This window comes from Choloepus didactylus, chromosome 20, assembly GCF_015220235.1.
Source record: "Choloepus didactylus isolate mChoDid1 chromosome 20, mChoDid1.pri, whole genome shotgun sequence".
NCBI classification, from domain to species: domain Eukaryota; kingdom Metazoa; phylum Chordata; class Mammalia; order Pilosa; family Megalonychidae; genus Choloepus; species Choloepus didactylus.
The window spans coordinates 44,400,395-44,417,719 of record NC_051326.1 but is presented as its reverse complement, the minus strand read 5'-3'; the positions used below and the strand labels follow the sequence as shown (position 1 = coordinate 44,417,719).

The window sequence follows — 17,325 nt, the reverse complement described above, 5'->3', positions numbered from 1 at the left end:
TTTTAAAACAGTATGCAATTCTCAAGGAGACAGAGTAAGGAGAGTATCGTGGAGTGAGAGGATTTGGGTAATCCTTGAGCCATGTGTATTTTGTGGCTGAAGGCAACATTGACTTCTGCTGCTCCAACTCTTGATTACTATCTCCCAATCTTGGTTCTTCAGTCTCCTGGTCTATAATTTATAAGGATGGCTGGCTTTCTTGTGCACCGTAGTATAACTGAAGAATACTTTTTTCTACTAAGCCTGACGTGGCTGAGGTTTTTTAACTATTTAAAATATATATGGTCACCGAAGTTTGTACCTTTTGGGCTTCTGCTTCTGTGACTCAGCAGCTGTGACACTGGGGTGAAGAACATGAGTTCTGGAGCCAGACAGCCTAGATTCAGAATCTAGCTTTGCCATTTGTTCTGCTTGACCCTAAGAAAGTGATTTAGCAGCTTCATGTCTGTTTCTTCATCTGTACAATAAGGATTATTCACAGACCTATCTGATAGGATTAATATGAAGATTAAATGGTGTTTTAGTTTTCCAGGGCAAACAATATGAACACAATAGGTTGACTTAAGCAATGGGAATTTATTGTCTCATGGTTTTGGAGGTGACCGTCCAAAATCAGGGTCTCTACAGACCACCCTTTTTCCCCGAGTCTGTGGTGTTCTGGTGCTGTCTTGCCACAATCCTTGGGGTTCCTTGGATTGTATCTCTTGCCCCTGTTACATGGCCACCTGCCTCTCCTTGTGTCTCATCCTTGCATTTCTGCAGACTTCTGGCTTCTACTAACTGAATACAGTCCAATTTCCTTTGCTTTTAAGGCCTCTAGTCATATGAATTAAGACCCACCCTGATTCAATTAGCATCTTCTTTGAAGATCCTACTCATAAATGAGTCCACACATTCACAAATAATATCTTCAAAGGTCCTATTTATAAAGCTTCACACCTACAAGGCAAGTGTTTAGGACATGAACGTGTCGTTTATGGGGAACATGATTCAATCCCCAGCAAATGGGTTAGTGCAATATAAAATGCTTAGAATAGTATCGGGTAGAAAATGTTACCTTTCATGAGTCTATGTTTAAAAGAAAATAAATCATATTATATTTCTACTATGGTGACTTTAAGTGTCATACCAAATTTTGGAAAGTTTACATTTTTACGAAGACAAAAGTGAAGAGAGCCAAAAGCCTCAGTGGAGGCAGGTGTCTGCCTGAGGCTCTCCTGCTCATGCCCTAAAGTGTGGGGCTTTCCCCAGGCACACACACACAAACAAACGTGCAAATGAAGCAAACCATAATCACCAGCAGGGCCATGGGTGAGCCCAGATATTGACAGAGACTTGGTTTACTACTGACTCTGCTCAGTAGTATTTTTGCTATTCTCGTTGAATCTGCTCAGTTCAGCGTGGGGGACAATCGAATAACCGCATATCTGTGTTTTTCTGCCTGTCTTACTGGTGATCTGCAGGGGATCTGTGGAGTGGGGAAAGGAGACTGTTGCTCTGTTGACCCCTGTGTAAGGCCCCCAGCCCCCTGCTACCACCTGCTACAGAGCCGTGTGCTCCCTGACTCTTGCCCAGGACCAAGAGAGTACAACAGAGTCAGCATAAATATAATAACATACTTCTTTAGATGCCAAAATCAGAATCTGTTTGAAACTAATTTCTTTCTCATTTGCTTTTTTTCTGTTTGTTTTTATTGGAGGGGAGGGAGATAGGAGCTGGAGTGCATTGCACAAGTTGTTTTAAAACAAAAATTATTTTTAGCAGAAATAATGGCTTTTAAATATGTAATTAATGAGGTTTACTTAATCAGAACTCAAAATTGAGTCCAATTGTTTTTCTGCTGCTCATTTTTAAAGAAAGAAGCAAATCACAAAGAAAATGAATTATATTCAGAGCTTACTTTCAAAAGTAAGGAACATCTTTAATTATAGACTATGGAGTCAGAATTATCAACCTAGTATTTATATGCAATTTTATATACAGGCCTATGCAATGAATGGTATTTAATGTCCCTGGTCATGATCCACAATAGGAAAGAATAATAACTTCTGTTCACATCACTCCAGTTTTTGACTAAAAAATGAATTTTTTTTTACAGTTTAAAAAGCTTGTCAACAAAAATTGAATGAAGGGGGTCTGATTTGCCAGAAATTTAAATTAAGCAGAACCTTCCATCTGATAATATACTCAAGGTTTTTACATGCTTTTAACATTTAAAAAAAAAAATAGCAAGGAAGACTAGAGAGCATTGATTTTTTAAGGGAATTTGGAAAGAAATGATCATGATAATAAACTTTGATTTCTCAGTTTACTCTTTTTATTTGCCTAACTTGCATAATCTGGATACCTTTGCATGAATTAAAACTGAACATGACTCCTTTTTCTTTTCCTCTTATTTTTCTCAGTTTGTACAGATGCAAAAGAGCTAACACGATTTTTATGAGACTTTCATAGATTTTTTACAGCTTAAATCCAGGTGCTGAGTTTGCTTTATGTTGTATGAGTTATCAGTGCTTTCGGCACTTTTTTATGCGGAAACGTTGCTAATTTCACTACCTGGCCATGAAAAGTCAGGCCTCAGAGTAATTTTGTAAAGAGCCTGTCCTATTACTTTGGATGAAATTTACATCGGTAAATATGAACCCCAAGAATATTTACATAAGGCAAAGTTATCCATTAAAAGACAAACATTCATCTACAAATTTTTTAACAGCCTTTCAATGGATGCGCATGGAATGCCTTTTCTCTTCATTTCTTCTTCTTCTTTTTAATAGCCCAAGCTACCTGCAAGCTGCAAGCGATGTGCCTGGTGGTCACAATCTGGATCCGTCTGCCAACTACAACTCTCCAAAATTCCGCTCCAGAAACCAGAGCTACATGAGAGCTGTCAGCACTCTGAGTCAGGCCAGCTGTGTGAGCCAGGTCGGAACCGATATTAACCCTTTCTCCCTGGGGGTCTGAGCCCTAAAGCGTGTTGTAACAGAAGCCTGCCCTAAGAGTGGGGCACCATCATCTCTAGGAAGCGTAAAGTAGAACATAAGTATCCGTGAAGTTCCTGCCTGCGATTATATTTGGCTGCTTAAACACCCATGAACTTTATGACTTTTTTTTTCAACGTTTATTACTCTTTATCATTTTAAATTGATTTCATCTTGGTAAGGAATTGCTGATAAGCTGTCTAGCTCAGCCTCTTTTGTTGATTTCTTGCAGAATATCTTTCTTTTCCCCCAGGACAATTTTTCTATAACATGGGACCAGGGAAAGGTTTTATGGTGATTTTGGACTTACCGAAGTCTCTTTCAGTAAACTGTTTCAAATTAAGCCACTGAAAGGCTAGTAAGAAGAGATCAAATTATGCTGTGATATTCACTGTCACTCTTAGAGAATAGAGTTTATAAGGCTAATTCTCAAGATATAATATTTCTTGCTAGGTACTTTGGCTACAAATAGGATATGGTGTTAATACATGAATGGTGGTATTTTAAATTAGGCCTGGTCCCAAGGATATAGCTGAGAGAACGAAACTAGCATACATTGCTATCTGTTTTAAACTTTCAGAGAATACACAATGACAAAATAAGTATTAATTATTCATTCTCATCATCATATAGTATAGAATAAATAATTTAAGAATTGAATTTTTAAAAATGTAATTAGATAGCTCACTTACTAATTTTAACAGCTTTTAAAAATAGTGCTTAAGCTATTCTTGAGTTTTTCAGACTTACACATAATATTTTCTTCAAAATATTGTAGGATAGTCACTAAGAGCATAGACTATTGAGTCAGAGAGAATTGGGCTGTTTCCCTGCACCTCTTATGAACTATTTGGCCCTAGAAAATTGCCTTAGCCTTTTTAAACTTCACTTTTGTCATCAATAGAGATAATAACTGCTCCATCATATTGTAAGAATAACTGATATAATACATATAATGATATCAGCAGAGTAACAAAGTGAATTTGGGATATTATTATGTAAAAAGCCCAGCACATAGTAAGTACTCAGAAATAATAGCCTCATTATTATTACTATAATAATAATAATAATAACTTGCAGTGATAGTTTGTAATTCTGAGTACTAAAAGCCCTTCTGATTATAGGTAATACTGTGAGGTTTGGGTTGTTGCCAGGGGTTGAAAATCCTGACTTTCTTTTGCCATGGGCTTTATATTCCTTCTGAGATAATCTTTTTTTGGTATAGTTTTTTTCCAAACAGAAAGTTGTGCTCTGAGCTTTTTCTACTGAACTATTGAGACTTTTCCTGTTCCACAGCATAAGAAAGATATTATCTTTTTAATCTACTCAGATGTTATTTTCTTTTTAAAACAGGATTAAATCCCTATCTGCAGCAAAAAGAATACCATTGACTCTTTCCTTCTATAACAAGAGAAACCAGAATTGTCCCAGGTTTAGTACTGAAAGTCCCACATCCCTGGAAACCCCTCAGTCCTGAGTCAATATGAACAGTTGGTCACCCTACCATTTGCACCCAACCACCCCCGCCCCTTGCAAAATAAATAAATACATAAGTTTTTTTAAATTCCAGATTACCCTCAACTAGATTATTGTAATTATTTAATTAATTGAGGAAACATTCTATTGCAGCACAGAGAAAATCCAGTGCAGAAATTAATGAAGAAACAGATAAACTGAAGGACAATGACAGATTTTAACAACTTGTTTCCAAACACTTAGGTAACTTCCCTCAAAGTAGTCTCACTTCTTTTAACGATGTCCTATTCTTTTTCTATTAATATAACTAATTTACCAAAATGGAACTTTTAAAATCAAGTGTAACTCAACCATAAATTTTTTAAACAGAGATGCAAACAGATGTCACCACTGTTGTAAATAGTTCTTTTCTACTTTTTTCATTTGCTTCCAACAAACAGGTTTCAATTCAGTAGATAACCTTACCCTTCAAAAGTTCTTATCAAACCTTCAGAAGTTGTCTGGATTTTACAGTCATAATTGTGAAGAAACATATTAGTACTCTCAACATTGTGTTTTTGGCAAACCCAAAATAGGATCTGCAAAATAAGTCAGCACAAATAACATTTTCTCGCATGTTTTTCTATCTGCAAAGAGTCATTGTTGCACATAATAGCAAAGTGGACAAGTTGGATGTTTGGGAGTTTATTTGTTTGTTTGTTTCCTTCTTTCTCTCTTTCTTTCTTTCTTTATATTTATTTGATGACTTTGAAATTTCGAATTTGAAGTCATTCCTATACTGAGTTCTGTGAAATAAATTTAAATTGAGCTCAATTTTTAATTCTGAAAAAAAAAGTTATTTTTAACTTAAAATAATCCTGGAACATCAACAATATGTGAGTTATATCAAACCTAGAAACAAACTTCTAATAATTTGGTATCAAACCCTGGCAAACGTAACCTAACAACACAAGAAGGAAAAAAGCAGTTTCAAATGATAGAGGATGAAATATCTGGAATCAGTAACACTTCTGTGTTTTTGAGATACTGGAATTTAGTGGATAAAGCTGTTAAAACTTTTTTCTTTGGCTTTAAGACTCAATTTTTTTCTCATGTGCAAAAATGAAATTAAAACTGAAATCTTATGAGATTTGCTTATCTCTAGCCAGTTCTTAATTGAACTCAGTAGTTGAACTCACCTTTGGTTTCTTTTAGTTCATGAACTGAGGGAGAAGGTTTAGTTTTTTTAAGTGCTCTGGCTGATATTATGGAATTTTGCAAATATTGAACATTAGTATTGCATGTGGAATTTGCACCTGAAGTTTGAAAAGTATTCATGAAATTACAAGTTCTTATTGACCAGCCTGAGATATCAGAAATACTCATAAAATTTCTTAACCAGGAGATTTCATTGAAAGTGCTAGAAATTCACATTAAAACTACTGATATTCCAGAATGTAAACAGATGACTCAGAGTGCTGCTGACATCCTCCTTGGAAGCTGAGGGCCATTTGGCTGTTTATTCATTCTTGACCTTTCTTAGAGGATTCTGAGATCCAACAATTCATCAGTATGTTGGACAGGACTTCCAAACTTCATTTTTATTCTCAGAATGACATTCTCTAAAGTTTCAGAGAGCACTGTTGAATTTTTCTTGTGAGTTTACTGCCCTTTCTTACTTCTTACTTCTTCAGTGTTCTATATTTTTTTAAAAAAAAGAATTCTTACATTTTGCTAAATCTACATGGTAAATGGAATAATACCTACATTTTTCTCATTCTTTAAGTGTACTTAGAACCATAAATCTTAAGATCCTCCAATCTTCCCCCCATTTGATAAATAATAATAATGATGACCATTTACTGAAGCCTACTAAATTCCAGGAACTGTGCTAGGTGAGTTATGTCAATTACTGCAATCCTTGAACTACTCAGAAAGGTGTGATTATTGTCCCTATTTACAGATTCATGCAGCAACAAGTATTTACTAGTGCTCCTTCCCTGTGCTGTGCTGTGCTGTGCTGGGGATTTAGGAATGCAGTGGAGTAAAACACATAGCTGCTGATCTGAAGGAGCTTATCGATAAAGGAAACAAGTCTCAGTTACCTATTTGACAGTGAGTGGCAGATCCCAAAGCCACCAACATAGAGGAGTAAACTGCATCCAGGAACACGTTGCTCATTTCTGGGCCTCTGGTCCCCCTGGGTTCTGAGCAGTGTCCTTTGTGGTATCACATTCTCTCTCCCAACATGGAAGTCCTGATACCTAGGCCAGGGGAAGCACGCAGAATCAGACTCCAGCATCTCAAGCTTGCAGGTGTTTCTGGAGACAGTGACTTCTTATCACCCGCAATCCTCCACAGGCAAGCCAAAAAGAACATTTACTTCCTTATTCCCTTAGGATACCGAGGTGGTGGGGTATGTCCAAAACCTGCATTTGCTCAGGTTCCAAACCCTCTACTTCGCTCCTCACCATTTGAAAGAGGTGGAGGCCCATGGGAGGGAAGAGAAGATGAGACTGAGAGAAAGGGACAGCTCTGCTGAGGTCTGAAGAGTGCTGAAGAGTGAGCCAGCTGAAAGTGGAGAAAGAACATTCCAGGCAGAGGGAGCAGGTTATTCAAATTCCGAGGCCAGGGAGAAGGGATGGCATGCTTTACAATTCAAGGAATTGCATTATTTTTGTATGATTTGAATGCATGGCTCCAATATAGAAAGTTGATGAGGACTAAGTTTGGAGAGGTGAACAGAAGCCAGATCACGAAGGGCCTTGCTAAGGAATTTGTACTTTCGCTTAGACGCTGAAGGCCATTGAAAAAATTTAAGCAATGGACTGACAATTAATTTGTTAGATGGAGACAGAGAACCTAGGAGGGAGGCAGGTGTAGTGATGTGGCAGAGCAGGAGAGAGGGCCAGTGCAGAGAAGACTAACTGTAATGCGTGGTAGCAGCAGGATGGATTTGGAGTGGAGAATCAAAAAAGGCCCGTGATGAACTGGGGTAAAAGAGACACCAAGAAAGATTCCCAGGTTTCTGGCTTAGGCTTCTCAGTAAGCCCATGACAAGAGGGAAGGGATAAGGGGAAAATCTGGAGGGGAAAATAGTAGGCCCTCCATACTATTCTCACTGTCTTCTTAGCTGTTTCTATTCTTTCCTTCATGTGCCTTTCCCTCCAGAGAGCCTGAACCTTTGCTCATCAGTTTCTCTAACAAGCATCCTCATATGTATATACATGCTAACATATAGAAGATACTGCCAGGGGATATACCCATATATATGAGTGATTGGGAGGGAGTTATTTATCAAGATTCCATTCAACCATAATGAGCAAATAATTCACTTAGAGCAGCTGATATTTGTCCATGCTGAAACCATGGACCTCTTAGCCTCATGCCTGGGGGCATCTACATTTACCAGCCCAGGTTCAGTTTTTCATTCTTAAAATTCTCATTATTTTCTCCCACCCTATTCTTTCCAAACTTTTTTTTTAAATGCAATTTTATTGAGATATTTGTCACATACCACACAATCACCCAAAGTGTACATTTTCATTACTTCAAAAAAATAGTAATAAAACAAAGAAAAAGAATAAAAAGAAAAAGAAAAGTAAAAAGAACACCCAAAACATCCCATACTTCCCACCTACCCCGCTATTATTCATTTACTTTTTGTCCCCATTTTTCTACTCATTTATCCATACACTGGATAAAAGAAGTGTGAGCCACAAGGTTTTCAAAATCATATGGTCACACCATGCTAGCTATACAATTATATGATTGTCTTCAAGAATCAAAGATACTGGATTGCAGTTCAACAGTTTCAGGTATTTCCTTCTAGTTATTCTAATACACTAAAAACAGATATCTATGTGATGTATAACAATAACCTCCAGAATGACCTCTTGACTCCGTTTGAAATCTCTCAGCCATTTGAAACTGTTTCATTTCCCTTCCTCCTTTTGGTCAAGAAGGCTTTCTCAATCCCACCATGCCAGGTCCAGGTTCATCCCTGGGAATCACATCCCACGTTGCCAGAGAGATTTATACCACTCCAACCTTGTTTTAATACTGTATTTCACTTTACTGGATTCCATTTAGAAGCTCTAGGTTTGGCTCATGGAAAATACAGGAGTAGCACTGTCAGGAAAAAAGCATGTCTTCCACGGGGTCATTCGCCTAAGCAAAGGCCTTCAGCTGACCTGACGGTCAAGCCCATATGTGCACATCAACTTGAGATCCTGCCACTTTCCAAAGCATGACAGTATTTTTTAATACTATTGGAGCTTTTAGGTTCTTAGGGTGACTCTGTACATGGAAATTAAATCACAGGCTTGAAAATAATTACTTTATCTGCTGAACTATCAAGCAGAAGTGAGTATCATAGTATCCCAGGCTAAAGAAGAAAAAAAAAAACTGCAGAATTTAGGTAGAAGCAACTTACTGCATATAGACCAAGAACCAATCCAGCCATTTCTTTTGTCTTTTGAACCTGGATTTTTCTGTTCTAATGGCGAGAATACCAGCTTGTATGCCAAATTTGTGATTCATTTCAATGACAAGTAGTAGAAGCAGACTCTTATATTCCTAAAAAGAACTGAAAAGAGTGTATACTACTTAAATGTCTCTTTAAAAACAAACCATCTCTAGAGCTGTCTGTGCTGTAAACAGTTTGGAAAGATGAGGGAGTCATTTGGGGGAAAAAAAAGGAAGGAGGGAAGAATTAATATTTTTGAACACATACTTTATATCAGATACTTTGCTAAACTTTTAAATGTACTTTCTCTCTTAAACTTAGCATTAACTCTGTTATACATATTTTAAAGCTTTCTCTGTGAGTCCATAGAATTTCATCAATATTTAGGAATTGGCTATTTATCTTAATATTTTTTTAAAAATTACCCAATAAAGTATTTCCCAAGTTTAGCAAATTCCTCGATGCTTATTTCACATTAATTATTCCGAAAATATAAGGCATTGAATGATCACAGGCTAATTTTTTTCCTTTGTAACATGGTAATGATATAAAATGGCAGGACCTGGGTATCAAATGTACTGTTATTATTACTAGATGAGTGAAGCCGAGATCAACGGGCAGTTTGAATCAGTGTGTGAATCCGTCTTTAGTGAAGTTGAATCTCAGGCCATGGATGCCCTTGACCTCCCTGGATGTTTCCGAACAAGGAGTCACAGTTATCTTCGAGCCATTCAAGCTGGTTACTCCCAAGATGATGAATGTATTCCTGTAATGACATCCTCCAACATCACCTCAACCATCAGGTCAACAGCAGGTAAAAGAACTCCCTTTCTAACCTACTAACGGAAAACATACAGGTGTATTTAAGTCTTTATCCTAGGAGAAGTAGGATGCACATTTACCACCGGTATAATTTACTATCCAAACATCTGATAACTTTTCCAAATTGCATTTGTTATATTTTTACATTTGCAAAGGTGTTTTGAAGCACTTATTTCTCCTAGAATGTAGTCTATTAATTATCAATGTTCTTTAAAATAATCAAGTATAACTTTTGTAAAGTTTTGTATAGGGAAAAAAAATTAAAAGTGCTGACATTTGGACAGCAATCATGTTTTAAATACCAAAGTTGAATAGATTGAAATGACTCCTAGGATCCTTCATAGCAGTTGAATCTCTGAATTTCTGTTCCATGGTAAGATCTATAGCCATGATTTGTGGCCGCAAAGCAAATCAATTGTTAATGTAAATTCAGTAATAATCTTAGGACTCTAAGGATTCAATGACACAATTTCCTACTGTTCTTATGAAAACCATATCCACCTCTGAAAATATACCACCGAAACTAAATATCACTGTCTAATATTTTATTGCACTATTATTTATATAACACAATGAATAAAAATGCCCTTGAGAAACCTGTAAAACATAGCAGGCAATAAAATGTGACATGCAACATATAAAGGCTAAGAAGATAAGCTATGACATAGCATTACATTGAAGACTGAGGTGATCTGAATATCATAAGATCTGGAATGCTACAGAAATTTCAAAGGAATTTAAAGGGCAGTGTCAAGAAGAACTCGAGAGAACTTTGTTTATAATAACTAGCATTAGGAATCAAGAGACAGGTAATCGGGGGTGGGTGAAAGAAAAAAGGAAGCTCAGGAAGGAATGTGTCATTATACTTATAAATAGAGCTTGGTTTGTTTGACTGCTATAGTTAACAAGAATTTTAAGAGATTACACTTTACAAGTTTCAGCCAGGGTATAAATTAGGCACTATTTTTGCCCTTTGGTAGGAAAATATTTGATGGCATAGTCTATAGATGGGAGAGAAAATTCAAACCTTTTTCCCCCATTTCATGTCTACAAAATCTTGGGCATGTTAACTTTTTTTACTTTCAGGTTCCTGAAGTGTTCAAAAAAGTAGCAGCTATTAGTAATTTATTCAAGTAAATGTAAAGATGATTTTTTAAATAAAGCTGTGAACATTTCGTGTTCTTTTTTATAAGCTTGGTGGCACCTGAGCAGAGGAGACATTCTCTGACCTCTAAACCTTGTGACCTTCATGAATATATGCATTGGATCATGGCAAGCTCCATTTGCAAAATACAGCTTTGTGGAAGTGGAGAAGGCAGTGCAATAGATATGCTCCCTGTGAGGTATTCAGGGCTGCAGATCTTATCAAGGTGTGACCATAGGGGGCAAGTTGTATGAGGTTGAGCCTTAGCCTCTGATCCTCCTCTTAGATATACTGTTGCTTGTCCTTTCCCCTGGTAAAGTCATGTATCACCTCTCATTCACTGCTCCTTTGTGAAGGAGAAATGTGAAAACAGACCAAATTAGAAATGCAGGGAAGAAAGGAGCTTTGCAATCATTGCATTTTTTATTTTGAAAGAAGCACATTAAGAGATCATTACTGATATATTCAACAAATATTTGTTGAGTATCTACTATGAGCAAGTGCTAATTAAGCACTTTTATGCTCATCATCAGAAAAGCTTTGAAACAATAATTACCTTTCAGAAAATGATTTTATTGTTTTAAGGACTGTCATTACAGAGAATAAAATAAAGCAGAAATATCATGGAAAAAATATAAGAACCAGTGCTAAACTCAAACTAAAATTTTAATTTATGTATGCATCATTTTTACCAAATACATTCTCAAAATGTACACACTAAATGTAAACACAAAAAGTGTTTCTATTCAAAGTTTCTGTTGAATTTTGGCTTAGTTATTGAATCAAAATTTCCTCTAGACTATTTAGAGAGTATCAAGAGTTAGGGAATGGTTTGAGAATCAAATAAGAGTAGAAATGTAAAAGCACTATGAAAAATATTTAGCACCATTGAATTAGAAGCTGCCATTTAAAGAAATGTAAGTACAGATTAATTAGTAATTTCTCCATTTTCCTTCTATAAGTATTGTATACTAACAATTTATGATCTTTCTTTACTAACTAGAATTGAGATGATATACAACAATAGTCTTTAAGAAAATAATGAAAAATACCAAAGAAATGAAAAATCTCTATCTGGAAAATATAGAAAAACAAAATGATGTAGAAAAACTTAAAATATACAAATGTAAATGCCCACATAGTTGTTACAGTTGAGCTTCAAATTTGATTCAGAACTGTCCATCATGAGGCAAAATGGATTTCAATAATTATGTATTTAAATACTTGAAAATCATATACTGACACTAACATTTAATAGCTCTCCTTGGTTGAGATATGTATACACGTGTGCATGCATGTGTGTGTGTGTATACATGTGTGTGTGTGCATATGGATGTGTGTGTGTGTACACGTGTGTGGAGAGAGAGAGAGAGAAATTATTTTTTAAAAAGTATTTTCTGTTATGGTTCTAAAACTAGCTCTTGAAAATAATTTTTAAGAAGTTATTTTTAAAAACATCCCAAGGTGATATTTTGAAGAATAACACTAATTTAAATGTTTAGTTTTACATGTTTTAAAAATAAAAATTGATGATGTTAGTCTCTTCTTGTATAAATTCAAATATATAATTTTAGTATTTACATACTGATAAATTAAGTATCAAATACATGTGTGAAAGGTTTATTAAAAATTCAGAAATTGATTTTAGACATTCTATTTTAAACATTAACAGGTTGATGATGACAATGAATGTTTTGCTTGTTTTAGGGGGCACAAGTTAACCTCTGTTTTTTCACTCAGCCCTTAAAGGCATGTGGTGATCCAGCTGAAACAGGCTTTTTTAATCCAATCTCCAGAGAACCCAAAAAGGAATAGCATACAATGTGAGGCAATATGACCCACAATCATAAATGTTTCTCCATCCTACTGTTTCTTTCATTGTGAAAAACACTGTGTATTGATTAGTGTCCTCTCGTTAAATGAAGTGGTTTTGAAAACATCTAAGTTTCATTTCACATGGTTTCTTTCACATCTGTGAAATGATTTATCAGATAGATTTACTTGTCTAAATATGAATTTCACCCGATTTTTCTAGGGAGCGAATATCATCGATATTGTGGAGGAAAATGCTACAAAATTAGATTACGATGATTTTTCTCTGGGTCAAAATATTTCTCAACATATGCCACAACTGATTCCAGGAGTCATTAAAACAAAGGAAAAATCTATACAAAGCATGACAGGGGAAACAACCACAAATTTATTTTTATTTTATTGTTTATATTTCTATAGCAGCTTGTTTCTCCAGGGCACATAATAATCTCCCGGTTTCCAAGACAGATATTTGCTAACACATATAAGAAAATTGTCTCTATTTTTTTATACTATGATTTTGTTTCTGTTTAACAAAATCATTTAAGTTTACTTTGTTATCCTGTCTCAATTTGATGAAATAAGACTATGTGTTTAATCCTCTCATTTTTGTTCTTCTAGAAATGAAAATGTTTTACTTAATTTTTTAATGATTGGCATTTCATATGTACAAGCCTGGTAACATTTTTTTCTCATCGATTGAATGTGTTGCCTCAACCTTCTTTCTTTAAGTGACTTGACTTGACTTGGTCAAGTTAATGTATGGTCAATATGCAAGTTTACATGAAGAGATGATGATCATTTTTAAGTTGAATTTGAAAATTAGAGATTTAAATTAAATAAATTGGAAGTAGAAGTCAGCTGAACTGTTAATAAAATGTTTTGGTCAATAGAGTAAAGATGAAATCATAAAATAACTAGAATCATATTAAGGTATGTTGGGCCATCAGGGAACCATTTGATAAATTAAGCAGATGGTTCCAGTGTACTCCTTCACTCTCCAGGATGGAGAGAAGATATGTTTACCTCCCAAAGGAGGAAGATGTACTTAATATCCACCAGTTGGTATGTTTGACGCCCACCACATCTTTGCAATCAACTCTTACTCAGAGACTATTTGTCTGGTGTGTGTATTTCCCAAACCCTTTGGTTTCTCTCTTTGTCCTTCCTTATGCTTTTTATTGAGCATTTCATCATCCATTCACCCCTGCCCCAGATGCTGGCAAGGGGAAATAAAAAGAGAAGGAACTCAAAATAACCTTCTTTCACGTGGTCAAAATAAGATGCCTTATATGGGAAAATCCTTTTGGGGAAAAAAATTAGCTTGTCTTAGTTTGCTAGGTCTTCTATAACAAAATATCACATACTGGTTGGTTAAACAACAAGAATGTATGGTCTCACAGTTTTGGAGGCTAGAGGTCCAACATCGAGGTACCAGCAGGCCATGCTTTTGCAGAAGTCTTCAGCGTTCTGGTGGTGGCTTTTGGGCAATCAATCTCCGCCTCCATCACATGGCAATCTGCCTCCTCGCTGTGCTCCTGTGGCTTACTTCCATGTCCAAATTTTCTTTGCTTATAAAGATTCCAGTTATATTGGATTGAGGCCCACCCTGTTTCAGTTTGACCTCACCTTAACAGGATCCTCAAAGATCCCATTTACAAATGAGTTTATACCCACAAGACCATGTTAGGACTTGAATGTGTCTTTGTGGGAGTCATGATTCACTCTATGATATAGCTTTCCTGGAAAGTGAATAGTTTGAGGTTTTGTAAGTCATAAAGTCTGGGAATCAGAAGACTCCACTAAAAATGCCTTATCCTCAGTTCTGTCATTCAAATATTAGGCCTCAATATATATGCCAAGTTTCTGACAATAGAAATTCTTGCTTAGAGTGTTAAGATATAAAGCATTTGACCAGTTCTCCCCAAGTTAATAGCTATAGGTCATTGGCACTGTCACGTGCTTCCCGACAAGGTAAAGAACACCACCAATGTTTGAATAAACAAATGAACAAAGAAAATTAATGAGGAAAAGTAGCACATGGTTAAAATACCTTCTTAAAGGTATAAAAACACTGAAGTAGGATAAAGAAAAATTATAGGTCAAATTAAAAGATCAAATTATTTATTTAATATCCTTTTATTAAATATTTTCTGTAGTAGGTGCTCTGAATGCAAAATCATTTAAGTCCTGATCTTTGAACTCAAAGACTCTATAGTCTATAAGCAATTGCAGACAAAGTAATCATCAGTTACAGCACATAGGCTCAGTGCTTTAAGAAAATGTGTACAGACGACTTTGGAAACCCAGAGAAAACTGGGGACACCATGGCAGCATTGGCAATGGCTGGGTGCGATGAGACTTGGGCTGAGATTATAGGAATGAGTGGAAGGAAACCAGATAAAGGGAAGAGAAGATAGAGGAAAACAGGATGAAGTAAAAGAATATATGCAGACCTAAAGTAATGAAAGAGCAAGACATTCTGAGGGCCAGCAAATAGTTTAGTACAGGGGAAAGGAAGGGTGCCTTTGGAGAGAGAAGCCAGAAGTAAGGCTAGAGAGAATAGAGTTAAGAATTCATGAGGAACCTTGTACAGCACAGCCTTAGTATTTGCACTTGCAAAATTTAGAGGCCACTGAAAGATTTAAACAGAAGAGCAGCATAACCCATTCTATGCTTTAAAAACCAACCCTGCCAGCTTACGGAAAGAGTATTGGAGAGGACAGATGGTGGCAAGGAGACACAGGAGGAGACTCCCAAATAATTCAAATAGGAAGCAACGAGGGTCTGAACCAAGTGGGAGCAGAGGTGCAAGAAGAGATTACAGAAATGTTAAGGCCCCAAGTCTGACTGGATGGGGTACAGGGATAGAGTGAGGAGGCCTCTAGAAGGACTCCTGTCCATGAATTCTGATAGATTGCAAAACACCAAAGTAGCATGGTTGGTAAGTTATCTTACCAACTAATAAATCTGATACTAATAAATCAGTGAGGGTCTCATCAAGAAATAGAAATCACCACAGATATTTCAAATGAAGACCTTTAATAAAAGGTCAACTTAGAGATGTATAAGCAGGTTAAGAAAACAAATAGGAAATGGTGATGTGTCTAGAAAACAGCAAGCCTGAGTACCTGTTAACCACCCACAAGGCTGAAATAATGGGATGGAAATGTTGTCAGAGCCAGAAGAGAGCTGGAACCATGAAGGAGAAGCTCCTATCTGGGAGGGGTAGTTGTAGAAGGACATAGTTACTGCCAGAGATGTGACATGGAAGCCTGGATGGAACAGAGAGAAAATACCCCAGCCACTCTGTCTGCCCGCCTCTGGTCTCCAGCTGGTGCCCTTCGTTGACCAAACCCAACAGACCAGCTGGCAAGTAAGCAGAGTGGTTTAGCCGTGTTAAATTAAGATACTTCTGAAATATTCAGATGATTGGATATACAGATCTGATGCTCAGGAACCATACTTGGAGGTCTAGACTAGAGACACAGTCTGTAGCCATGAAGTCAACCCAAGGAGGAGGGCAGAATGAGAAGAGCAGAGGACTTAGAACACAGCCCAGGAGCACATAAGTGGCAAAAAGGGATCTTTTAAAGGAGCAGCCAGAGAAAACTGGAGAGACCAGGAAAGAGTACTATCACAGAAGAAAAGAAAAGAAATTATTTCAATAAGGAATTTAACAATGTCAGCTGTCACAGCTAAGATAAGGACAGAAAGTTTCCATTGGGTTTTGACAACATGGACAAAATTCTGAAAAGCTTCTAAAATAATTACCCTGAATTGTGAACAGTAAAATCCTATTCTTTGTCCATGTTCCTGACCTCTGGGACAATTCAGAACTACTTAAATGCTCTCAGCATCCCTAGAAAAGGCTGTTGGAACTGATAAAGCCTGCAACAATGTAAATGGATTAGATTTCTATTGCTGCTGTAACAAATTACCACAAATTTAGTGTCTTAGAGCAGTGCAAATTTATTATCTTACGGTTCTGGAGGTTTTCAGGGCTAATATCAGAGGCTGTGTTCCTTCTGGAGGCTCTAGGGGAGAATCCTTCCTTACCCTTTCAAGCTCCTAGAGGTTGCCCACCTTCTTTGGCTCTTGGCCACATTCCTCTGACCCTGCTTCCATCCTCACAACTCCTTCTCTGACTCTGACCCTCCTGTCTCCCACTTTTAAAGACCCTTGTTATTATATTGGACCCATCCAGATAATGCAGAATAATCTCTCCATCTCAAGATCCTTAACTTAATCATGTTTGCCAAGTCCCTTTTTTCCTGTCAGGTAACGTATTCCCTGGTTCTGGGGATTCGGAGGTGGACATCTGTAAGGGCTGGGGGTAGACGGGCATTATTCTGTCTACCATGATAGGTTTTTAATAAAAATGGTCAAGTTAATGAATGAATGAGTCATGAATGAATGAATGAGATCTTTTCTGAAATCAGGCCAAGTTATAAAGCTGATATCCTCTCAGACAGAACTGCTAGGACCCATTTCTCTTCTGGGCATATTAATCCTTATAACAAATACAAGTTCATTCTGATGATATAAAAGCAAATCCAGTCAAGGCTGCCAGAGAGGAATCTTTTGAGAAGAATCTCACCTTGTGGCAAGGTCAGAGTTGATGAAGTCAAGGTGTTTTTCTCCCC

General features: G+C 36.6%; 1 protein-coding gene across 2 annotated transcripts in view; it reads left to right on the top strand.

The window, feature by feature from the left end:
- DLGAP2 (DLG associated protein 2) overlaps positions 1-17,325 on the top strand; it is a 666,966-nt gene that overhangs the window by 574,792 nt on the left and 74,849 nt on the right. For both annotated transcript variants that reach the window (XM_037813208.1, XM_037813209.1), the window contains 2 exons: positions 2,775-2,922; positions 9,496-9,715. In XM_037813208.1, coding sequence (XP_037669136.1) covers positions 2,775-2,922; positions 9,496-9,715 — 368 coding nt within the window. The remainder of the gene's footprint in view (positions 1-2,774; positions 2,923-9,495; positions 9,716-17,325) is intronic.